Source organism: Schistocerca piceifrons, chromosome 11 (genome assembly GCF_021461385.2).
Source record: "Schistocerca piceifrons isolate TAMUIC-IGC-003096 chromosome 11, iqSchPice1.1, whole genome shotgun sequence".
Classification (NCBI taxonomy): Eukaryota; Metazoa; Arthropoda; class Insecta; order Orthoptera; family Acrididae; genus Schistocerca; species Schistocerca piceifrons.
Window position 1 is genome coordinate 26,875,385 of NC_060148.1, and position 26,368 is coordinate 26,901,752.

The 26,368-nt window shown below is 41.7% G+C and overlaps 1 protein-coding gene across 1 annotated transcript in view; it reads right to left on the reverse strand.

Moving 5' to 3' along the window:
* LOC124720256 (pre-mRNA 3' end processing protein WDR33) overlaps window positions 1-26,368 on the reverse strand; it is a 174,941-nt gene that overhangs the window by 42,937 nt on the left and 105,636 nt on the right. Inside the window, exons 7-10 of the mRNA XM_047245573.1 lie at window positions 25,190-25,423; window positions 13,665-13,876; window positions 3,357-3,502; window positions 2,793-2,871 (exon numbers count right to left, since the gene is read on the reverse strand). Coding sequence (XP_047101529.1) covers window positions 2,793-2,871; window positions 3,357-3,502; window positions 13,665-13,876; window positions 25,190-25,423 — 671 coding nt within the window. The remainder of the gene's footprint in view (window positions 1-2,792; window positions 2,872-3,356; window positions 3,503-13,664; window positions 13,877-25,189; window positions 25,424-26,368) is intronic.

The window sequence follows — 26,368 nt, forward strand, 5'->3', positions numbered from 1 at the left end:
GTCAAAGTTAGCGTAAGGAGGGCTATGCTTGAAGCGTTCAGTGAATTCGAAAGTAAAATTCTATGTACCGACTTGACAGAAAATCCTAGGAAGTTCTGGTCTTACGTTAAATCAGTAAGTGGCTCGAAACAGCATATCTAGACACTACGGGATGATGATGGCATTGAAACAGAGGATGACACGCGTAAAGCTGAAATACTAAACACCTTTTTCCAAAGCTGTTTCACAGAGGAAGACCGCACTGCAGTTCCTTCTCTAAATCCTCGCACAAACGAAAAAATGGCTGACATCGAAATAAGTGTCCAAGGAATAGAAAAGCAACTGGAATCACTCAATAGAGGAAAGTCCACTGGACCTGACGGGATACCAATTCGATTCTACACAGAGTACGCGAAAGAACTTGCCCCCCTTCTAACAGCCGTGTACCGCAAGTCTCTAGAGGAACGGAGGGTTCCAAATGATTGGAAAAGAGCACAGATAGTCCCAGTCTTCAAGAAGGGTCGTCGAGCAGATGCGCAAAACTATAGACCTATATCTCTGACGTCGATCTGTTGTAGAATTTTAGAACATGTTTTTTGCTCGAGTATCATGTCGTTTTTGGAAACCCAGAATCTACTATGTAGGAATCAACATGGATTCCGGAAACAGCGATCGTGTGAGACCCAACTCGCTTTATTTGTTCATGAGACCCAGAAAATATTAGATACAGGCTCCCAGGTAGATGCTATTTTTCTTGACTTCCGGAAGGCGTTCGATACAGTTCCGCACTGTCGCCTGATAAACAAAGTAAGAGCCTACGGAATATCAGACCAACTGTGTGGCTGGATTGAAGAGTTTTTAGCAAACAGAACACAGCATGTTGTTATCAATGGAGAGATGTCTACAGACGTTAAAGTAACCTCTGGCGTGCCACAGGGGAGTGTTATGGGACCATTGCTTTTCACAATATATATAAATGACCTAGTAGATAGTGTCGGAAGTTCCATGCGGCTTTTCGCGGATGATGCTGTAGTATACAGAGAAGTTGCAGCATTAGAAAATTGTAGTGAAATGCAGGAAGATCTGCAGCGGATAGGCACTTGGTGCAGGGAGTGGCAACTGACCCTTAACATAGACAAATGTAATGTATTGCGAATACATAGAAAGAAGGATCCTTTATTGTATGATTATATGATAGCGGAACAAACACTGGTAGCAGTTACTTCTGTAAAATATCTGGGAGTATGCGTGCGGAACGATTTGAAGTGGAATGATCATATAAAATTAATTGTTGGTAAGGCGGGTACCAGGTTGAGATTCATTGGGAGAGTGCTTAGAAAATGTAGTCCATCAACAAAGGAGGTGGCTTACAAAACACTCGTTCGACCTATACTTGAGTATTGCTCATCAGTGTGGGATCCGTACCAGATCGGTCTGACGGAGGAGATAGAGAAGATCCAAAGAAGAGCGGCGCGTTTCGTCACAGGGTTATTTGGTAACCGTGATAGCGTTACGGAGATGTTTAATAAACTCAAGTGGCAGACTCTACAAGAGAGGCGCTCTGCATCGCGGTGTAGCTTGTTCGCCAGGTTTCGAGAGGGTGCGTTTCTGGATGAGGTATCGAATATATTGCTTCCCCCTACTTATACCTCCCGAGGAGATCACGAATGTAAAATTAGAGAGATTAGAGCGCGCACGGAGGCTTTCAGACAGTCGTTCTTCCCGCGAACCATACGCGACTGGAACAGGAAAGGGAGGTAATGACAGTGGCACGTAAAGTGCCCTCCGCCACACACCGTTGGGTGGCTTGCGGAGTATAAATGTAGATGTAGATGTAGATGTACATTGATAGTGGGGAAATTATTGATGCAGCAAGATGTTGGCTCTGACGACCAATACAGTGGTATCATGTGGGCATAAGGGGCTTCCCAGTAAGATGGCCTAAGGCAGTCACACTGACAGAGATTATGTTGAAAAATGGGGTTTTTGCAGCCAAAAGAGCAGTGAATAACTTGCCGTCAGGAAAAAAAATATATATATATATATATATATATATATTTTGTTGTATTACTTACTGACACCCCTTCATAAAATGTATGGCAGTCTTTTCGTTGTGCTTGTGCCTACCTGTGACTCGTTCCCTCTATATTGTGAGTAGCAATGTATCCTTTTAAGAATATCAACATGGTTATCACACGAGTCCTGAGAGACAATGGGGTCACCTCTGAATGTATGCTTTTAGAACTGAGTATGCCCTACTGTGATGTGCATGGTAATGAAAGTTTCACCTCTGACTGGAATTTGTTGAGCATTTCTAAAATTCACTAACAGTGACAACACTAACTAGAGGTGGATCACACAATCTTGCTGTAGTATTTCCTGTTGCTTTCACAAATGTAGCTGGTTAAGAGTAATGAACTGTACCCAAGAATCATATGGATACGTCTTTTGTAAGCAATCTCCTTCCTAGATAAATTACATGTCCTTAGAATACAATTATTACGCTTCCAAGGAAGCAATAGCTGATATATAAAAATTACCACATAATAAGCCTACAATCACATACACCAAAATGAGAAAGAAAACTTAAAGTGGATTAGAGAGAAACTGTTTGGTTTATGAAAAAGTAAGGACCACTGAAAATTAATTTTAGTATGGTGGCTAACAATAGAGCAACCAACTGTGTCAAGAAATAAACATTCAGACTACAGTTTATATGCAATCTCAATTGTCGAGGTATTACGTATGCTTACAGATTACAACAATAATTATCTAACTGTAATTGGTAGTAATATCTAGACTAATTTTCTTACCCATCCCATCTTCATGATTGAGTTTAGTCTCATTCCACTGTGCTTGGAAGTTGCGTGGAATTGGCTTTGAGTATGGAACCTTAGAACAGATATTACAACTTTATTAGAGCTGCTGGCAAATGTAAATAAATAGCTCATGTACAGTTGTATAAAACTCAGGTTCTGTATCAAAAACAGTACCTGCTAATGACATTGGAATCTAAGACATACTTCTATATAAATAAAGCATTTAAGAAAACATATTAAACATTTTACTTAGTGTGGGCAGCAAAATGTATTTGCAGTAACAGGTAGTGTTTTCTGTCTAAACACAAAGCCAAATAATTATACTGCAGCAGAAATAAAGCATCAAGAATCCCACCACTAAACAAGCCTTAAACAATGAAATACAAGAAGAAAACAGTTGTATATTTCTGGGGGTACAGGCAAATGACAACCTGAATTCAAACATCCACACCATACATTAATGAAACACATTAGTTGCATTTGAAGTAGGTATGAGTACTGGCATACATAAAGCTCTTAATGAAAAATTTCAGTTGAATTCAGACAAATGCGTATCACCTTTTTGTGCAGCTGCCGATGCCTGTCCTCAACACCCTCAAAGTCAAGGCCGGGGATCTGAGACGCAGCCGCAGGAGCTGGCGTTGTCCCATCGGTCGTCTCCACCTTGTCCTCTGGACCCATGCCGGGAATCACTGCTGGCTCATCTGCAACAGAATCACCCACAACACATATTAACACTCTGAGGTCCCTTCAACTGGAAAATTGTAGGCCCTCCCACTTACAGCATTATTTAACACGTAACAGGCACGTCACAGTTTGAGATATCTTAAGGGACAACTCACAATAAAAAAGACTAAGCTTCAAGGTTTATTTTTCATCTTTATTTTATTTCTGCGGCAGATTGCAAACTTCACAATAACAATGACAGAAAGTATAACTATGAACTATCTCCCCCCCCCCCCCCACACACACACACAAAAAAAAAAAAATAAAAAAAAAAAATAATAATAAAATAATTAAAAATAATTATGCGAGGTGAGATCTTGAGCAATTCCACACATAAATGGCTTTTGTATGGAAAAGTCTGAGACACTGCGGTGTGCAGAGAAGTAGGTTGCATTCAGGACAATACCAGCCCGTTTCTTTCCTGCTTACTATGCCAGTAGATTGTTTCGTCTTCTCCAGACAACTCCAGCAAACCTGTGTTGGACACTGTTTCACCTCAGTTGCAGGAATTTTATCAGAAAAGTGTCAGCCTACAAGCCTGTTGCTGATAGTTGCATCAGAAAAAATGTCTTGAGTTAATGTGGTGTTGTGCCTTTCTGAAAGAGTTCTTCACCAGTTTCCTCAGACTGTTTCCTGTCAGATGTTTCTCCCTCCAATCAAGAATTCATCCTATAGTGTTTCCAGACTTAATTACTCACTTAACAAACACAACACATTTGTACCAGAATTACAGAAAACATCAAAACCAAATGAGTACACACAAGAATCTCACGACAAAGTAAGCACAAAATGGCTGTCAGTCAGTCACAACAGCATGACTAGTTTTGGGCCGGGACCCATTTTCAAATCAAAATGACATAGCAAAACATAGTATTTCCCAAAATGCAAAATCCATGTCAAAAATGTGCAAACGAACAGTTACAATGCATACAGTTATAAATACAGCAGAGTCCCGCTAATCCGAACCCTGGTAATCTGAACATTCGGTTAATCCGAACATGAAATATGTTAGTCTAAGTATGGAAAACTGTGCAGTAAACTGCTGTACATACACAATATTTTAATTTAAACAGTACAGTAAACAGGTATTTAAAAAAATGGCAAGAAAACATTAGGTTTAAACAGAGCATAAAAATGAAAGAAAAGCTGTCAAACTTACTAAAACACAGTGGACATTTTATCACTACTTTTTTTATGACAAAAACTCAGTCATTGTTTTTTGGCATAATGAAGACAGTCTGTTATGTGACGCATAGTTGCGCCATCGTCTCGTAAACATCAAATCGGCAGTTGTAGCAGTGGGCTTTTGCTCCAAATAATATAGTGTAAGGTCAAGGGCTTCTGCTGCATCACTGTGTGGCACCAGCTCTCCTTTGTTACTTTCAGGCTCATTGTCACTTCTGTCACAGCAGTCCACTTCTTCTTGGTCTCAAGTCACAGCAGCAACTAAATCAGCATCAGTAAGGTTCTCCACACATGCCCCATCCACTGTCATCCACTCATCTAAGTCTCTTTCATTAGCTTCTTCACATCCAGGGATTGTCTGTATCATTTGTAGCAGATTTTCCTCTTCATTTTCAACTAGGTTGTCCTGAAATTTAAGACTTTCTCCAAGATTTTCTCAGAGTATTTTCTGAAATATTCTGCCACACCTCAGCGGCCCAATAAACAACATCCTTCACATTGGTCTTCTTTATTTTGACCACTAAAGGAATGCTATCATGTTTGATTAGCATTCTTAAAAATTGTTTTCTGTAAATCAGTTTTAATGTTTGCAGTACGCTCTCGTCCATCGGCTGTAGAAGTGGTGTCACATTCAGCGGCAAAAACTTCGCCACAATTTCTCCATCACATAATTCCTCAATGCTTGGGTGAGATGGCGCATTATCAATCAAAAGGATTGCACGGGGAGACAAATGATTTTCCTTAGAAAATGGTCGAACAGAGAGAACAAACTGGCCGTGAAGCCATTCTTTGAACAGCTTACCGTCCATCCGTGCTTTTTTCTGGTTGCGATAATATACAAGCAGGGACTTCGTGTTGCAGTTTTTGAAAGCTCTGAGCCTAGCAGACTTGCCGATCATCAGTAAAAGCAGCTTGTGATTACCAGCAGCGTTGCTGCACGCTAATAAAAGCACATGATATTTGCACATTTTAAAACCAGGAGCATGGTCTTCTGCTTTTGATGCCAAAGCTTTTTGTTGGCAATGCCCTAAAATTAAGGCCAGTCTCATCAGCGTTATAAATTTGTTGGGGAGAATGCTTTCCCTCTCTTATCATTTTTTCAAACTCACGCAAGTATTCCTTCTCTGCGTCACTATCAGAGGAAAGCTTCTCTCCAGTAATTGCTAGCTGACGGATTCCATGACTTTTTTGAATCTGTCCAACCAACCTGTACTCGCACTAAAAGACTCATCACCATTAATTAACTTGTTCAGGTAATCAGCATTCTCCTGAACCAGTGCTCCACTCAAAGGATTTCCCGTGTCTCTTTCCAAAGGAAAAGAGCTCCATCCACTTTATCGTACTGGGATTGTTTCAAAGTCTGCCAAATTTCTAGTGTTTTTTGGGAAGACGTTGCACTGGACTGTTCAAGCTTCATTCGGTTCTTCTTCCAATCACAAATTGTTGCTTTACCGACACCCGACACCCGGTTCCATCGCCAGTTTAGATACATTCTCACCATTGTCTATCCGCTTCAAAGCATTCAGACTTTCTTTGAGAGTTAACACAGTATGTTTCCGTTTACTCAGGACGAAAATACGTATACCACTACACCTGAATGAATACAATACAACTGCTACGTGTGCCAGCAATCGATAGCTAACATAACCAAACACTGACCTCAAACACTACAAAGGTCTCAACAATGCACAACAAAAAGGGCAGGGAGTGAGAGTCAACCATTGTTCTCACACTTGTTCCGATTTGTTACCATGGTGTACCTACTTATCTGCTTGGTATACTTCATTCTAGAAATTTGTCACCGTAATTCCAGCTAATCCGAACAAATTGGTAATCTGAACAAGATCCAGCCCCAATTAGTTTGGATTAACAGGACTCTACTGTGGTCACCGAATGAGTAATATTAATTATAAAAAAAGTGAAATTTGCTACTTTGGATGTTTTTATTTTATACTACTACTTTTATCAAAGTAATTCTGTAAACTGACAACACAGGCCAGCACCTGTCAAGGGACAGGTAGCGAGATGCCTATACATTGTTTTTATATGAAACTATTTCAGTTTCTGAGTGCATCATGAAATTAACAGGCCATGATACAGCCAGGAGCAGTTCTTTGAACACTGTGTCATGACCTGAGCTGTGCCCAAGCACAAAGTGTTAATCATATGTATGCATTATGCACTGTGGTAACACTTTTCTGTGCAGCATACCGGAGTAGTCTGACAGAATGATACAAGAGCCCAAAATCAGGAAAGACGTAATACAGGGTTTCTCACTGTCAGTAAAGGACTATCTGAAAGTGAGAGTTGTTTGGCGCAGACAGGAAATCGGCACAATACAGTTTGCTGGGGTGCTCAACGAAATGAAACGAGTCATAGCTTATGGGTACAATATGCACATAAATTAAAGAAAAGCTAAAGTAATTGTGTACACATCAGGTGGATATGCTCGATGGCTAAATGCTAAACTTGAGCAAGTCACTCTAGAAGAAGTGGCTGCATTTTGCTTCCTTGTATGTAGAGTGGATACAGTAGGAAGATGCTAAAAATACATAGCAGCAACAATTGGACAAGGTAAAAGGACTCTATAAAATGCAACCCTTGTTAATATCTTAAAATATTGAAATGAGAACAATGAGGGAGACAAGGCATGAAATGATCTGAAATGTGTGATGGGAGGCTGTTGAAGATCGTATGGAGTGACAGAGTATGGAATGAAGATTCCTGCAATGAGTAAACAGGAGAAAAACTGCCTGATAAAGACAAAAACGAACGGATAACACGCAATGGTTGGACACACATTATGACACGAGCCACTGCTGACAATTGTAATTTGAGAGATAGTGGAAGGAAAGAATTGCAGAGGCAGGCTTAGATACAAATATATAATGCAGAAGACTTTGTAGTCAGGGCAGCCACAGCCTGGATACATCATTTTGAAGATAAATCCACTTCCGCAGCAGTTATGTCAATATGAAGAGCAAAACTGGCAAGTGACAGAACTGCAGAATTGTATCTTACCAATCTGGCCTGTACTGAAATAAATGTAACAGATAATCATAAGAGTGTCTCGTCAGGTTTTTGCATCCCAATGGCATTGGTGTTGTTAGGAGACTGAACACAGACCCAGTTTCTCAAGGACTTTCGAGAAAACAACAACAGCCTTTTTGACAGAAGCAAGCCAACTTTTGTTTGAAGTCATTTAAGGGAACTGCAGCAAATTTAAACTAGCAATATTAGTACAGCACCAGCAGAGCCTCACAGGTGACATTGCATGCCCACCGGAGCTGCAAGCTCCACTGTGTTTAGCACAGTATGTCTTTGAATGGCATGTTTCTAATACGGTCACAGTCGCATTGATTAGTCGATGAAATGTGTACTGTGGATGAAAGTGATCTGTAAATAAGTTCTCAGAGGAGGAGGAGGAAGAGGAGATTAGTGTTTAATGTCCTGTCGACAATGAGGTCATTAGAAATGGAGCACAAGCTCGGATTAGAGAAGAACAGGTAAGGAAACTGGCTGTGCTCTTTCAAAGGAACCATCCCGGCATTTGTCGGAAGCGAGTCAGGGAAATCACGGAAAACCTACATCAGGATGGCCGGATGTGGGCTCGAACCGTCATCCTCCCTAATGCGAGTCCAGTATGCTAACCACTGTGTCGCCTCATTTGGTAATAAGATCTCGATTTGGCAGTGTATTATCAATTTAGCCTGAGTCGCAGCAATGGCTTTTTACAGTTCTACTTGCTGTAGATTTCTCGTAGTAGTGTGCATTAATTTTGCATTACTTGATTGAGTTAATGCTGGTGAACCGTAAATCAGGCACAATGTGTTGTTCAACAATCTCTAGGAACCAAGAAAGACTGTCACTCATTTGCTACAGGGTCAGGAAATATAAAAGGCCGCTGTTTGACAGTTACACAAAGAAAAAGATAACAAGAAACAGCAAAGTGTGAAAGAGATGTCAGGAGTAACCTGAACATTACTGAAACTCATGGACTCTCTGAATGAGTGAAGAAAGTAGTTCCATTCTATGAAACCTGCAACAAATAGCTCCACCCACCAATACTCACAAAGGCACTGATTGCCATGTAGCTGCATCCTCACCTTCTCAATCATATGTATATATGATCATTTTCTTTCTTTCTGTTTGTAGTTTACCTATAGATTACAAACAGTTTTTATTTCTAATTCACATTGTGGTGTCTTTTGACTTATAAGGGACATGTACACACAGAGCCAAAGAAATTGGAACACCTGCCTAATATCATGTGGGGCCCCCGCAAGCACGCAAAAGTGCCCCAACACGATGTGGCATGGACTCGACTAATGTCTGAAGTAGTGCTGGAAGGAACTGACATCATGAATCCTGTAGGGCTCTCCATAAATCTGTAAGAGTAAAGGGGGTGGAGGTCTCTACTGAACAGCATGTTGCAATGCATCTCAGATATGCTCAATAATGTTCACGTCTGGGGAGTTTGGTGGCTGCGGAAGTGTTTAAACTCAGAAGAGCGTTCCTGGAGCCACTCTGTAGCAATTCTGGATGGGTGGGGTGTCACATTGTCCTGCTGGAATTGCCCAAGTCTGTTGAAATGCACAATCAACATGAATGGATGCAAATGATCAGACAGGATGCTTAAGTATGTGTCACCTGACGGAGTCGTATCTAGACATATCAGGGGTCCCATATCACTCCAACTGCACACACCCCACACCATTACAGAGCCCCTACCAGTTTGAACAGTTCCCTGTTGACATGCAGGGTCCATGTACCCATGAGTTATCTCCATACCTGCACACGTCCATTGACTTGACGCAATTTTAAATGATACTTGTCTGACCAGGTGACATGTTTCAGTCATCAATAGTCCAATGTCAGTATTGACAGCCCCAGGCGAGGCGTAAACCTTTGTGTCGTGGAGTCATCAAGGGTACATGAGTGGGCCTTCAACTCTGAAAGCCCACATCAATGATGTTTTGTTGAATGGTTCACATGCTGATACTTTTTGATGGGCCAGCACTGAAATCTGCAGCAATTTGCAGAAGGATTGCACTTCTGTCATGTTGAATGATTGTCTTCAGTTGTTATTGGTCCCATTCTTGCAGGATCTTTTTCTGCCTGCAGTGATGTCAGAAATTTGATGTTTTACCGGATTCCTGATATTCACGGTACACTCATGAAATGGTAATATGGGAAAATCCCCACTTCATCACTATCTCAGAGATGCTTTGTCCCATCACTTGTGTGACGACTATAACAACATGTTCAAACTTACTTAAATCTTGATAACCTGTAGCTGCAGCAGCAGTAACTGATTTAACAACTGCACCAGACACTTGTTGTCTTATAAAGGTGCTGCCGACCACAGTGCCGTATTCTGCCTGTTTATATATTGCTGTGTTTGAATATGTATGCCTATACCAGTTTCTTTGGCACTTCAGTGTATAAATAATGATGGAATAAAATAACTTTGTTTAATAAGATTTACAAATATTTTTGTTATTTGCTGGAAGCCCGAGAACTCTTCGCCAGCTGTATACGCCGGGAAAGCATACATTCACATTTTTGTTATTGTTTACTGGCCTGCCCTGACATGTAACGGCCTGGCAGTGTGGCCCCTGGCAGGTACTTTGGGGACTATGTGTCTGGTGTGAGGCTTTGCGGTGCCTGCCACAGCCTTGTGGTAATCGATAATCTAATTTCAACCTTTCACATTTCTAATATACCAACGAAAATAATCAATTTTTGACAATATTATAAAACTGGATAGATAAAAAAATCTGTTGGCTTAAATTCTCTAATTTTAATTGCTGCAACAGATTTAAATAATACCTACAGCTTCTGATGAGTGTGTCCCTCGGGATCATCATGTGCCAACTTTGGCTGTGCTGGTATTTTTTTAACGTAATATATGGCGGAACTGTCCAATGGTGATGTCATGCAGAGGTCAAGAAATTTATATGAAGTACCAGGAATTAAAGTCCAAGGAGAAGAAATAAAAACTTTGAGGTTTGCCGATGACATTGTAATTCTGTCAAAGACAGCAAAGCACTTGGAGGCACAGTTGATGAAGTGGACAGTGTGTTGAAAGGAGGCTATAAGATGAACATCAAAAGAAGAAAAATAAGGATAATGAAGTGCAGTCGAAGGAAATCAGCTGTTGTTGGCAAAATTAGATTAGTAAACAAGATACTTAAAGAAGTAAATGAGTTTTGTTATTTGGGCAGCAAAATAGCTGATGATGACCAAAATACAGAGGATACAAATATAGACTGGCAATGGCAAGAAAAGTGTTTCTGAAGAAGAGAAATTTGTTAACATTGAATATAGATTTAAGTGTCAGGAAGTCTTTTCTGAAAGTATTTGCATGGAGTGTAGCCATGTCTGTAAGTGAAACATGGATGATAAATAGTTTATACAAGGACCAGTTGGCAGGACACATTTTGGGACACCTAGGGATCACCAATTCAGTATTGAGGGAAGCATGGGGGACAAAAATTGGAATAATAATTCCTTTTAGAGCACAGACTATGAGCATACTTAAAACTTTACACACAGAATCCACTAAGTGTCTGATGCTGACATCCTAGAGTGTGACCTGGTACACTTGGAACTGGTATTCAGTAAAAATGCATATACAAAGCATCAAATTAAGAGTGATCTGCAAGTGAATATGCCCGAGCAACAAAAGAAAGAGCAAGGGAAAGAGATTTAAAGTCTATGGTCTTTCTGCTGTATGTGGGAAATGTTTCTTCAAAAATTGCCAAGAATAATGAAGAAGCATAATGTGGTTATGATCTTCCTCCCACTGGCCAAGAAAACATCTTCTGTGGTCCGCTTTTATAAAAGGGTGTATATGAAATTCCTTGTCTATATGTAAAAGTTACAGAGGACAAACAATACGCAGTGTACGATGATGGTAAGAAGAACTCCAAGCCAACAAACCTGCAGTGGCTGAACATTGTATTTCCACTGGTCACTATGGGAAATTCAGAGATATTGGTCACAGACTCATCTTATTGGGGTTCAGCAGCCAAAGAGGCTGTAGAAATACAATTAACAGACAATCTAATCAAACGAGATGAGGCTCTTCAGCTTGACAAACCATGGAAACTACTCTTTTTAATGTCTGCATTCTCGGAGGAATTATTATTCTGAGTCTTCGCTTCCTGGCATTCTGACACGTGCCAACACTTTAATAATCAATCACAAAAATCATATGCATTGCAGATTTGCTGACTCTGCATTTTTTTTGTTTTAATCCTAAGTGCATAAAATTTGATGCAGGCATATTTAACTCTCACTATTGTGTCTAGTGATTTAAATTTTGCCAGTGACTCATCAGGAAGAGGGCTGTAATGTTATCGGTTGAAATATCAGAATGACAAATAATACTATTCTGGATGCGTGACTAAAGGATGATGGAATGTTCCATCCACTGCAAAACTTCAAGAAACATAAAAGGAAGGCTGTTCAGATATGTTCCACTAGTATGTATTAATCCTTTGCTCCCCTCTAGAACTGCCAAAAATAGCTGTGATGATATGGAATCTCCTTGCCTGCCTCCCCTTTCAGTTATGATATTCCCACTATCCTGAGGAAGTATAATGTTAGTGTAACACACACATATATATTCTTCATCATATTGACAAAAATGCCTCATTAATATTCTAATGATTTCAGTAAATAATTGGGTCATCAGTACAGTACCTGTTGTTGTTGTTGTTGTTGTGGTCTTCAGTCCTGAGACTGGTTTGATGAAGCTCTCCATGCTACTCTATCCTGTGCAAGCTTCTTCATCTTCCAATACGTACTGCAGCCTACATCCTTCTGAATCTGTTTAGTGTATTCATCTCTTGGTCTCCCTCTACAATTTTTACCCTCCACGCTGCACTCCAATACTAAATTGGTGATCCCTTGATGCCTCAACATGTCCTACCAACCGGTCCCTTCTTCTTGTCAAGTTGTGCCACAAACTCCTCTTCTCCCCAATTCTATTCAATACCTCCTCATTAGTTATGTGATCTACCCATCTAATCTTCAGCATTCTTCTGTAGCACCACATTTTGAAAGCTTCTATTATATTCTTGTCCAAACTATTTATCGTTCATGTTTCACTTCCATACATGGCTACACTCCATACAAATACTTTCAGAAACGACTTCCTGACACTTAAATCTATACTCGATGTTAACAAATTTCTCTTCTTCAGAAACGCTTTCCTTGCCATTGCCAGACTACATTTTATATCCTCTCTACTTCGACCATCATTAGTTATTTTGTTCCCCAAATAGCAAAACTCATTTACTACTTTAAGTGTCTCATTTCCTAATCTAATACCCTCAGCATCTCCCGACTTAATTCGACTACATTCCATTATCCTCCTTTTGCTTTTGTTGATGTTCATCCTATATCCTCCCTTCAAGACACTATCCATTCCGTTCAACTCTTCCAAGTCCTTTGCTGTGTCTGACAGAATTACAATGTCATCGGCGAACATGAAAGTTTTTATTTTTTCTCCATGGATTTTAAGTCCTACTCCAAATTTTTCTGTTGTTTCCTTTACTGCTTGTTCAATATACAGATTGAATAATATGGGGGAGAGGCTACAACCCTGTCTCACTCCCTTCCCAACCACTGCTCCCCTTTCATGTCCCTCGACTCTTATAACTGCCATCTGGTTTCTGTACAAATTGTTAATAGCGTTTTGCTCCCTGTAGTTTACCCCTGCCACCTTCAGAATTTGAAAGTGAGTATTCCAGTCAACAATGTCAAAAGCTTTCTCCAAGTCTACAAATGCTAGAAACGTAGGTTTAATAAAGCAAAAGTATACTGACAGAAAAAAAAAGGTATCACAGTATTTCTGGAAAAACAAGACAATAATAATACAATAAATAGGAACAGTTTTGTGATACCACCAATATTAGGTTCCCAACTGTGAACAGAAGCACTTACCGACATCCTGGTCATCGACACCTGTCAGCCCGGCTGGCAGTGTGTTGAGGTTGTACTTGTCTCGCATCTGGTCTCCCGGACGGTTACGGGTCCAGAATTTGCTGGTGTGGTCGTTCGAGCCCGAGCAGAGAATGTGCCCGAGGGGATGCCACGCCAGTGTCCAGACGATGCTGTCGTGTGCCTGCTCGATTCCGCCCACCTCCTTGTCTGCCCTGATAGTGTAAACAAAGTCTTACATGATGTGTTAAACATTTAATCCGGTCAGAGGAAGAGCCATAGCTCTACAGGCATTGGAAACTGAACACCTAAAAATAGTCTTCCCCAAAAAATATTGGAGATTTCGTTAACTCACCGACGCATGTTGCACAGCGTAGTGTCACAGAAATCTATTGAGGGCACTGGTACCCATTGCATGTTAGGAATCATAGGTAATGTTAATATTTAGGCTGTCCTACTATTTACGTTAACATTATTTTTCAAAAGCAGGGGATCCCCTCGCTCATGGTTCCAAGCGACCTGCGCCTCTTTTCTCACTACAACCTACCACTTTCTCTTCCATGAGGAAGAAATCATTTATTTATTTATTGTACACAATGATGTACAAAAGCTAACCCCATAATGCCTGAATAAATTTCTTCGTGGAAGAAAATAAGTCAAAAATTATGTCACTCTAGAGGTACTCAAAAACTAAACATGGCAGCAAACGTCAGAAGCATTTGTGGCTTCGCGTTGATTCTGCACACCTGATAGGTCACTGCCAAGTAACACACCTCAATGAAATTTACCATATATAGAGAAAACTGAAAGATGTATGCAATGATATGAAATGATACTTCCATTCAAAGAAAATAATTACATTCAAGTCACCATGATTTATGATTGTCCCTTGGACATGGTTCTTAGGATGTGTGACCACAATGGATGGTAATGCACCACACTCTGCAACATGCTTCCATGCTAGCCAAAATGAGTTCTTGTGGTAGGGTGTTCCATTTCTCCAGAAGTGTAGTTGGCATACGCTGCAGTGTCACTGGTGAATGTGGACATGTGCAATGCGTCCCACACATACACATTACAAATGTAATTTGGAACAGGAAGACCAGCCCATTCGCTGAATATACAGGGCTATTACAAATGATTGAAGCGATTTCATAAATTCACTGTAGCTCCATTCATTGACATATGGTCACGACACACTACAGATACGTAGAAAAACTCATAAAGTTTTGTTCGGCTGAAGCTGCACTTCAGGTTTCTGCCACCAGAGCGCTCGAGAGTGCAGTGAGACAAAATGGCGACAGGAGCCGAGAAAGCGTATGTCGTGCTTGAAATGCACTCACATCAGTCAGTCATAATAGTGCAACGACACTTCAGGACGAAGTTCAACAAAGATCCACCAACTGCTAACTCCATTCGGCGATGGTATGCGCAGTTTAAAGCTTCTGGATGCCTCTGTAAGGGGAAATCAACGGGTTGGCCTGCAGTGAGTGAAGAAACGGTTGAACGCGTGCGGGCAAGTTTCACGCGTAGCCCGCGGAAGTCGACAAATAAAGCAAGCAGGGAGCTAAATGTACCACAGCTGACGGTTTGGAAAATCTTACGGAAAAGGCTAAAGCAGAAGCCTTACCGTTTACAATTGCTACAAGCCCTGACACCCGATGACAAAGTCAAACGCTTTGAATTTTCGGCGCGGCTACAACAGCTCGTAGAGAATCCTCACACATTCGTGCAGCAAATTCGCAATTCACCAAAAGTTAACGTGTTTTGTGCAATCTCACGGTTTAAAGTTTACGGCCCCTTTTTCTTCTGTGAAAAAAATGTTACAGGACATGTGTATCTGGACATGCTGGAAAATTGGCTCGTGCCACAACTGGAGACCGACAGCGCCGACTTCATCTTTCAACAGGACGGTGCTCCACCGCTCTTCCATCACGATGTTCGGCATTTCTTAAACATGAGATTGGAAAACCGATGGATCGGTCGTGGTGGAGATCATGATCAGCAGTTCATGTCATGGCCTCCACGCTCTCCCGACTTAACCCCATGCGATTTCTTTTTGTGGGGTTATGTGAAAGATTCAGTGTTTAAACCTCCTCTACCAAGAAACGTGCCAGAACTGTGAGCTCGCATCAACGATGCTTTCGAACTCATTGATGGGGATATGCTGCGCCGAGTGTGGGAGGAACTTGATTATCGGCTTGATGTCTGCTGAATCACTAAAGGGGCACATATCGAACATTTGTGAATGCCTAAAAAAACTTTTTGAGTTTTTGTATGTGTATGCAAAGCATTGTGAAAATATCTCAAATAATAAAGTTATTGTAGAGCTGTGAAATCGCTTCAATCATTTGTAATAACCCTGTACTTTTGTTCCTCCACCTCCACAGTTTGATGCTGTCGCACACTGTCACCCACAAAAATGAAGTACGGGTCAAATGCATCCCTGAAAAGATGCACGTGGGGAAGGGCTACAGTGTCAGAATAACCGGTAAGTGTACTATGTTCAAACATTTGGAGGACTGCATGCTCATGCAACATTATGCCTCTCCACACCATAACACATACACCATTGAAATGATCAAGTTCGACAATGCTGGATGTGCGCTCATGTGGTGAGAAGTGGGAACAGATAATGTACTCCAGAACATTGTTGAACACGAGTGTTTTGGTGGTTCAGGTGTTACGGCAAGCAGAGGCATAATGCTGCATGGGCATGCTGTCCTCCAAGTCTTTGGACACGGTCAACATCTACATCTACATCTACATCTACATCCATACTCCGCAAGCCACCTGACGGTGTGTGGCGGAGGGTACCTTGAGTACCTCTATCGGTTCTCCCTTCTATTCCAGTCTCGTATTGTTCGTGGAAAGAAGGATTGTCGGTATGCCTCTGTGTGGGCTCTAATCTCTCTGATTTTATCCTCATGGTCTCTTCGCGACATATACGTAGGAGGGAGCAATATACTGCTTGACTCTTCGGTGAAGGTATGTTCTCGAAACTTTGACAAAAGCCCGTACCGAGCTACTGAGCATCTCTCCTGCAGAGTCTTCCACTGGAGTTTATCATCTCCGTTAACGCTTTCGCGATTACTAAATGACCCTGTAACGAAGCGCGCTGCTCTCCGTTGGATCTTCTCTATATCTTCTATCAACCCTATCTGGTACGGATCCCACACTGCTGAGCAGTATTCAAGCAGTGGGCGAACAAGCGTACTGTAACCTACCTCCTTTGTTTTCGGATTGCATTTCCTTAGGATTCTTCGAATGAATCTCAGTCTGGCATCTGCTTTACCGACGATCAACATTATATGATCATTCCATTTTAAATCACTCCTAATGCGTACTCCCAGATAATTTATGGTATTAACTGCTTCCAGTTGCTGACCTGCTATTTTGTAGCTAAATGATAAAGGATCTATCTTTCTGTGTATTCGCAGCACATTACACTTGTCTACATTCAGATTCAATTGCCATTCCCTGCACCATGCGTCAATTCGCTGCAGATCCTCCTGCATTTCAGTACAATTTTCCATTGTTACAACCTCTCGATACACCACAGCATCATCTGCAAAAAGCCTCAGTGAACTTCCGATGTCATCCACAAGGTCATTTATGTATATTGTGAGTAGCAACGGTCCTATGACACTCCCCTGCGACACACCTGAAATCACTCTTACTTCGGAAGACTTCTCTCCATTGAGAATGACATGCTGCGTCCTGTTATCTAGGAACTCCTCAATCCAATCACACAATTGGTCTGATAGTCCATATGCTCTTACTTTGTTCATTAAACGACTGTGGGGAACTGTATCGAACGCCTTGCGGAAGTCAAGAAACACAGCATCTATCTGTGAACCCGTGTCTATGGCCCTCTGAGTCTCGTGGACGAATAGCGCGAGCTGGGTTTCACATGACCGTCTTTTTCGAAACCCATGCTGATTCCTACAGAGTAGATTTCTAGTCTCCAGAAAAGTCATTATACTCGAACACAATACGTGTTCCAAAATTCTACAACTGATCGACATTAGAGATATAGGTCTATAGTTCTGCACATCTGCTCGATGTCCCTTCTTGAAAACGGGGATGACCTGTGCCCTTTTTCAATCCTTTGGAATGCTACGCTCTTCTAGAGACCTACGGTACACCGCTGCAAGAAGGGGGGCAAGTTCCTTCGCGTACTCTGTGTAAAATTGAACTGGTATCCCATCAGGTCCAGAGGCCTTTCCTCTTTTGAGCGATTTTAATTGTTTCTCTATCCCTCTGTTGTCTATTTCGATATCTACCATCAACGGCTGAAAGCAAGGGGAAACTACAGCCGTAATTTTTCCCGAGGGCATGCAGCTTTACTGTATGATTACATGATGATGGCGTCCTCTTGGGTAAAATATTCCGGAGGTAAAATAGTCCCCCATTCGGATCTCCGGGCGGGGACTACTCAAGAGGATGTCGTTATCAGGAGAAAGAAAACTGGCGTTCTACGGATTGGAGCGTGGAATGTCAGATCCCTTAATCGGGCAGGTAGGTTAGAAAATTTAAAAAGGGAAATGGATAGGTTGAAGTTAGATATAGTGGGAATTAGTGAAGTTCGGTGGCAGGAGGAACAAGACTTCTGGTCAGGTGACTACAGGGTTATAAACACAAAATCAAATAGGGGGAATGCAGGAGTAGGTTTAATAATGAATAGGAAAATAGGAATGCGGGTAAGCTACTACAAACAGCATAGTGAACGCATTATTGTGGCCAAGATAGATACAAAGCCTACACCTACTACAGTAGTACAAGTTTATATGCCAACTAGCTCTGCAGATGACGAAGAAATTGAAGAAATGTATGATGAAATAAAAGAAATTATTCAGATTGTGAAGGGAGATGAAAATTTAATAGTCATGGGTGACTGGAATTCGAGTGTAGGAAAAGGGAGAGAAGGAAACATAGTAGGTGAATATGGATTGGGGGACAGAAATGAAAGAGGAAGCCGCCTGGTAGAATTTTGCACAGAGCACAACATAATCATAACGAACACTTGGTTTAAGAATCATGAAAGAAGGTTGTATACATGGAAGAACCCTGGAGATACTAAAAGGTATCAGATAGATTATATAATGGTAAGACAGAGATTTAGGAACCAGGTTTTAAATTGTAAGACATTTCCAGGGGCAGATGTGGACTCTGACCACAATCTATTGGTTATGACCTGTAGATTAAAACTGAAGAAACTGCAAAAAGATGGGAATTTAAGGAGATGGGACCTGGATAAACTAAAAGAACCAGAGGTTGTACAGAGATTCAGGGAGAGCATAAGGGAGCAATTGACAGGAATGGGGGAAATAAATACAGTAGAAGAAGAATGGATAGCTTTGAGGGATGAAGTAGTGAAGGCAGCAGAGGATCAAGTAGGTAAAAAGACGAGGGCTAGTAGAAATCCTTGGGTAACAGAAGAAATATTGAATTTAATTGATGAAAGGAGAAAATATAAAAATGCAGTAAGTGAAACAGGCAAAAAGGAATACAAACGTCTCAAAAATGAGATCGACAGGAAGTGCAAAATGGCTAAGCAGGGATGGCTAGAGGACAAATGTAAGGATGTAGAGGCCTATCTCACTAGGGGTAAGATAGATACCGCCTACAGGAAAATTAAAGAGACCTTTGGAGATAAGAGAACGACTTGTATGAATATCAAGAGCTCAGATGGAAACCCAGTGCTAAGCAAAGAAGGGAAAGCAGAAAGGTGGAAGGAGTATATAGAGGGTCTATACAAGGGCGATGTACTTGAGGACAATATTATGGAAATGGAAGAGGATGTAGATGAAGATGAAATGGGAGATACGATACTGCGTGAAGAGTTTGACAGAGCACTGAAAGACCTGAGTCGAAACAAGGCCCCTGGAGTAGACAATATTCCATTGGAACTACTGACGGCCATAGGAGAGCCAGTCCTGACAAAACTCTACCATCTGGTGAGCAAGATGTATGAAACAGGCGAAATACCCTCAGACTTCAAGAAGAATATAATAATTCCAATCCCAAAGAAAGCAGGTGTTGACAGATGTGAAAATTACCGAACTATCAGCTTAATAAGTCACAGCTGCAAAATACTAACACGAATTCTTTACAGACGAATGGAAAAACTAGTAGAAGCCAACCTCGGGGAAGATCAGTTTGGATTCCGTAGAAACACTGGAACACGTGAGGCAATACTGACCTTACGACTTATCTTAGAAGAAAGATTAAGAAAAGGCAAACCTACGTTTCTAGCATTTGTAGACTTACAGAAAGCTTTTGACAATGTTGACTGGAATACTCTCTTTCAAATTCTAAAGGTGGCAGGGGTAAAATACAGGGAGCGAAAGGCTATTTACAATTTGTACAGAAACCAGATGGCAGTTATAAGAGTCGAGGGACATGAAAGGGAAGCAGTGTTTGGGAAGGGAGTAAGACAGGGTTGTAGCCTCTCCCCGATGTTGTTCAATCTGTATATTGAGCAAGCAGTAAAGGAAACAAAAGAAAAATTCGGAGTAGGTATTAAAATTCATGGAGAAGAAATAAAAACCTTGAGGTTCGCCGATGACATTGTAATTCTGTCAGAGACAGCAAAGGACTTGGAAGAGCAGTTGAATGGAATGGACAGTGTCTTGAAAGGAGGATATAAGATGAACATCAACAAAAGCAAAACAAGGATAATGGAATGTAGTCTAATTAAGTCGGGTGATGCTGAGGGAATTAGATTAGGAAATGAGGCACTTAAAGTAGTAAAGGAGTTTTGCTATTTGGGGAGCAAAATAACTGATGATGGTCGAAGTAGAGAGGATATAAAATGTAGGCTGGCAATGGCAAGGAAAGCGTTTCTGAAGAAGAGAAATTTGTTAACATCCAGTATTGATTTAAGTGTCAGGACGTCATTTCTGAAAGTATTCGTATGGAGTGTAGCCATGTATGGAAGTGAAACATGGACGATAAATAGTTTGGACAAGAAGAGAATAGAAGCTTTCGAAATGTGGTGCTACAGAAGAATGCTGAAGATTAGATGGGTAGATCACGTAACTAATGAGGAAGTATTGAATAGGATTGGGGAGAAGAGAAGTTTGTGGCACAACTTGACCAGAAGAAGGGATCAGTTGGTAGGACATGTTCTGAGGCATCAAGGGATCACCAATTTAGTATTGGAGGGCAGCGTGGAGGGTAAAAATCGTAGAGGGAGACCAAGAGATGAATACACTAAGCAGATTCAGAAGGATGTAGGTTGCAGTAGGTACTGGGAGATGAAAAAGCTTGCACAGGATAGAGTAGCATGGAGAGCTGCATCAAACCAGTCTCAGGACTGAAGACCACAACAACAACAACCATTTTGTCATCTGTGCGACAATCTAGAGAAGGAAATACAGTGCAGTCTTCCTCTGTGAAACAACTTTGGAAAAAGACATTTAGTATTTCAGCCTTTAGTCTGTCATCCTCTATTTCAGTACAATTTGGGTCACAGAGTGTCTGGACATTTTGTTTTGATCCACCTACCGCTTTGACATAAGACCAAAATTTCTTAGGATTTTCTGCCAAGTCAGTACATAGAACTTTACTTTTGAGTTCATTGAATGCCTCTTGCATAGCCCTCCTCACACTACATTTTGCTTCGCGTAATTTTTGTTCGTCTGCAAGGCTTTGGCTATGTTTATGTTTGCTGTGAAGTTCCCTTTGCTTCCGCAGCAGTTTTCTAACTCGGTTGTTGTACCATGGTGGCTCTTTTCCATCTCTTACGATCTTGCTTGGCACATACTCATCTAACGCATTATGTACGACGGTTTTGAACTTTGTCCACTGATCCTCAACACTATCTGTACGTGAGACAAAACTTTTGTGTTGAGCCAACAGGTACTCTGAAATCTGCTTTTTGTCACTTTTTCTAAATAGAAAAATCTTCCTACCCTTTTTAATATTCCTATTTACGGCTGAAATCATCGATGCCGTAACCGCTTTATGATCGCTGATTCCCTGTTCTGCGTTAACTTTTTCAAATAGTTCGGGTCTGTTTGTCACCAGAAGGTCTAATATGTTATCGCCATGAGTCGGTTCTCTGTTTAACTGCTCAAGGTAGTTTTCAGATAAAGCACTTAAAAAAATTTCACTGGATTCTTTGTCCCTGCCACCCGTTATGAACGTCTGAGTCTCCCAGTCTATATCCGGCAAATTAAAATCTCCACCCAGAACTATAACATGGTGGGGAAATCTACTCAAAATATTTTCCAAATTATCCTTCAGGTGCTCAGCCACAACAGCTGCTGAGCCAGGGGGCCTATAGAGACATCCAATTACCATGTCTGAGCCTGCTTTAACCGTGACCTTCACCCAAATCATTTCACATTTCGGATCTCCGTCAATTTCCTTCGATACTATTGCACTTCTTATCGCTATAAACACGCCTCCCCCTTCACTGTCCAGCCTGTCTCTGCGGTATACATTTCAATCTGAGTTTAGGATTTCATTACTATTTATGTCTGGTTTCAGCCAACTTTCTGTCCCTAGTACTGCATGAGCGTTGTGACCGTTTATTAATGAGAGCAGTTCTGGGACCTTTCTGTAGACGCTCCTGCAGTTTACTATTAGCACATTAATATTGTTATTCCCTGTTGCATTTTGCCTACTCCTACCTTGCTGCGTCTCAGGAGGCGTCTTGTCGGGCCTAGGGAGGGGATTCTCTAACCTAAAAAACCCCCATGTGCACTCCACACGTACTCCGCTACCCTTGTAGCCGCTTCCGGCGTGTAGGGCACGCCTTACCTATTCAGGGAGACCCTACATTTCTCCACCCGATAGCGGAGGTCGAGAAATTTGCACCCCAGATCTCCGCAGAATCGTCTGAGCCTCTGGTTTAAGCCTTCCACTCGGCTCCAAACCAGAGGACCGCGATCGGTTCTGGGAACGATACTACAAATAGTTAGCTCTGATTTCACCCCGCGAGCGACGCTTTCCGCCTTCGCCAATTCCGCCAACCGCCTGTACGAACTGAGGATGACCTCTGAACCCAGATGGCAGGAGTCATTGGTGCCGACATGAGCAACAATTTGCAGTCGGGTGCACCCAGTGCTCTCTATCGCCGCCGGTAGGGCCTCCTCCACATCTCGGATGAGACCCCCCGGCAAGCAGACAGAGTGAACACTGGCCTTCTTCCCCGACCTTCCCGCTATTTCCCTAAGGGGCTCCATCACCCGCCTAACGTTGGAGCTCCCAATAACTAATAAACCCCTCCCCCCGTGTGCCTGCTCGGACCTTGCTGAAGGAGCAGCCACATGTCCACTCACAGGCAGAGCAGGCGATGCCACACGGCCAGCCTCCACATTGACCCTCCGCCTCATGCGCCGCGAACGCCGCTGAACCCGCCACTCCCCTTGGGGAGAGGGTGGCCCAACCGCGCCCAGTACACGCGAAGATGTCTCGACAGCAGGGACAGTGGGTGAAGCATGTAACACCTGGGGTGTACCTTGCGACGCACCAGACTCCCCACTGCCACTACACTCCGAGGCAGCAGCCTGAAGACGGCTGACCGCGGCCATCAACACGCTCAGCTGTTCGCGAACAGTGGCCAGCTCCTCCTGCGTCCGTACACAGCAGTCACACATCCTATCCATCCTAAGGAATCAATTTACTGAAGAGAGTTAATCAACCTTTAACTAGACTGCTAATTCACTAAAGGCGGCTGTTTATTCACTAAACTGTGGTTGCTAGGCACTTCTTGTAGAAAACAATGAAAATAGCACTACCTGTCTCTGGACTGTATTGCAAACAAACACTAGCACTACTGACTAGCACTTGACTATAGGGACTCTCTCTGACTGTATTCAAAACAAACACAAAATCTATGGAACACTATTAATAGCACCCGATAATTAAAGCTTCCTAAAAGCAAATACACACGGAAGAAGAAGTGACAAGTAAGAAAAATACAGTTAATACTTAAATTAAGGTAGCTCGCTGCACAGCAGACGTGAAGCAGACGGCAGTTACGACGACACTGTGGCACTATATTCCTCCCCGTGTGCATCTCTTAAGGAGTGCATTTGGCCCTGAGCTTAATTTTATGGATGACAATGTGTGACAGTATCAAACTGCAGGAGTGGAGGAGCTCTGGATTGGCAAGATATTCGGTGAAGCTACTGGCCTGTCTTTTCCCCTGATGTAAATACCACTGAGCTTGTTTGGGATGCAATGGGGAGATGTATTGCAGCACATCCATGTGCAGCAATGATCGTCAAGCAGTTGTCAAACATGCTGGGCGAGGAACGAAATGCCGTACCGTGAAAACCCCTTATCAGTCTTGTGGCCAGCATGGATGCACATAAAGAGCATGCACCACTGTCTGGTGTGGGCACATACCCTATTAAGAACCATGACCTGTCCTTTATAAAGTTTAGGGGAACACCATAAATTGCAGTGACTTCAATTTGGTTATTATCTTTGAATAAAAGTGTCTTTTCTGTTCACCTTGCTGCATATTCTTGTCAGTTACCTTCTGTATTATACTATAGCAGTTCTCTCTATGTATGGTCCAAGTTTTGCTGAGCAATGTTATTTGGCAATGACACATCGTGTAAAATTTACTTACACACCAGTGTATGTGTGCCTATTTGGAGGACTACCATGTTGTCATCCAAAAATAGTTGCTAGGCAGTTAGTTTGTGTGTTTGTAATTTTGTAATTTGATAACACAAATCTGATTCATTCCCTCCCTCCCTCTCTCTCTCTCTCTCTCTCTCTCTCTCTCTCTCTCTCTCTCTTTCCCTCCCATTTCATGTACTCATGTACCGGCAGACTACACTACTGGAAATCATGGAATCATTTAAGTTGCACATGTTATCCAAGATAGAAGGAGAAAGGCTCTCAACAGGAACCAGTCTATCGTCCTGCCTGGACACAGCTTTTATTTGGTTTTCCACATCCGCCTACGTAAATATTGAGCTGGCTTCCACATCCGACAACAGGTACACAAGGCAAACATTTTAAAAAATGGTGTCACATCTGACCACATGACTACACTATATGCAGTGAAAAGGGGTACATGGAATTCTTCCTATGGGGAGGGGGAGAGGCAGCAATTAAAAAAACCTTTAGGAAGGGCGACTCCCCCCCCCCCCCCCCCCCCAATCTTAGTAATAGCTTATATTCAGGTGTGGCCTGTTCTTCACTCCATGAAATTGGAGAAGTCCCATACCAGCCCCAACCCAACACTGAAAGGATACAGGGAACCAGAAAGCAAGGAAGGAACAGCCAGTTGAAATAAATCAGTACTGCCTGTCAATGCACATTCAAGTTCACAGACACTGAATTGGTCTTTAATGCCATTAAGTTGAACAAGAAAAACATATCATTTGCTGATAGATGGCATAGGTCATTGTATTTCAGCACTGAAAGTGCAGGCTTCCATACTGGACATTTTCCTAACACTTTTTGTTAAGACTCCCAGCAGAAGTCTATTAACAGCAGTAGTCATGCTAAGATCTGGGAACTATGATTTTCATCACAAACACATGAGCACTCACCCAACGTGCCAGAAGAGGATAGCTCCGTCACTGCCCCCACTGCAGAAGAGGCCCTCGTGGTATGGATGCCAGGCCACAGACGACGCCTCCTTTTTGTGCCCGCGGAAGGTCTGCACCTCCGTTGACAAGTTCCGCAGGTCGAATAGCTTCAGCAAGTGATCTCGCGATGCAGTCACTAACCAGTTGCCATTAGCATTCCACTTGATGTCCATCACAGTGCTCTTGTGAGCGTGCCTAAATAAATAAAATGAAATGTTACTAATGTCTGTAGATTAAAAGAGGCTCGTATATTTACTTCACAGTAAATTATAGGCACATCACAATGCTACAAAACTACCATATATATACGACCAATGTTTAAAGGTACACCAAGATAAAAATACAGAAAAAAATAAAGAAACTTCCAGAATTTAAATACTTTGGAGAAACAGTCCAGCCAAATGCTCTGGACAAAGCACCCAAAAACACAGAGCCACAAAAACAGAAATTGCATTCAAATTAACAAAGAATATGTACAACAAAAAAGTTCTTATTTATTAATACAAAACTGAGGCATTGCAATGTGGTGTTTTAAAACTAAGTATCTTACACGCTCAGAATTCCTCACCATAAACACAGCCAAACTATTAAACAGTTTGGAGAAGAAAAAAAGAAGAAAAGTTAAAGAATTTTGTGTTCAAAGAATGAAAATGGGATTTGGAAATGGAAACACAACAAGATATACGGGAAAAATGACGATATAATACAAACATTGAAAAATCAGAGGATTACATTTTATGTCAATTTAAAAAGAACTGCTAACAAGCCGCTGACCAAAAAAATTAGTTTCTATGATGAAAAATCCAAATTTCATGGTTGGCAATAATACACAAAGACATGGAAAACAGACATCAGTTCAGGAAAAAGCGACAAAAAGTCAAAGGTTTTCAGAAGAGAAAGCAAAAGGAGAGGAGGGAGATGAACAGAGAAGAAGAGAACCAAAGATAAAAAAAGTGATTCAGCTCCGATGAAGAGGTGAAAGAAGAGGTTCATAACTTTCTGAACAGCACGATGGCGAGCTAGTATGACATGGGCATACAAAAACTGTGTCTACAAAAATGCATCAACAGAAATGGTGATTATGTGGAAAAATAGCTAAATGTTCCAGCTGATGTAAACCATTGTAGAAATGAACAGGTC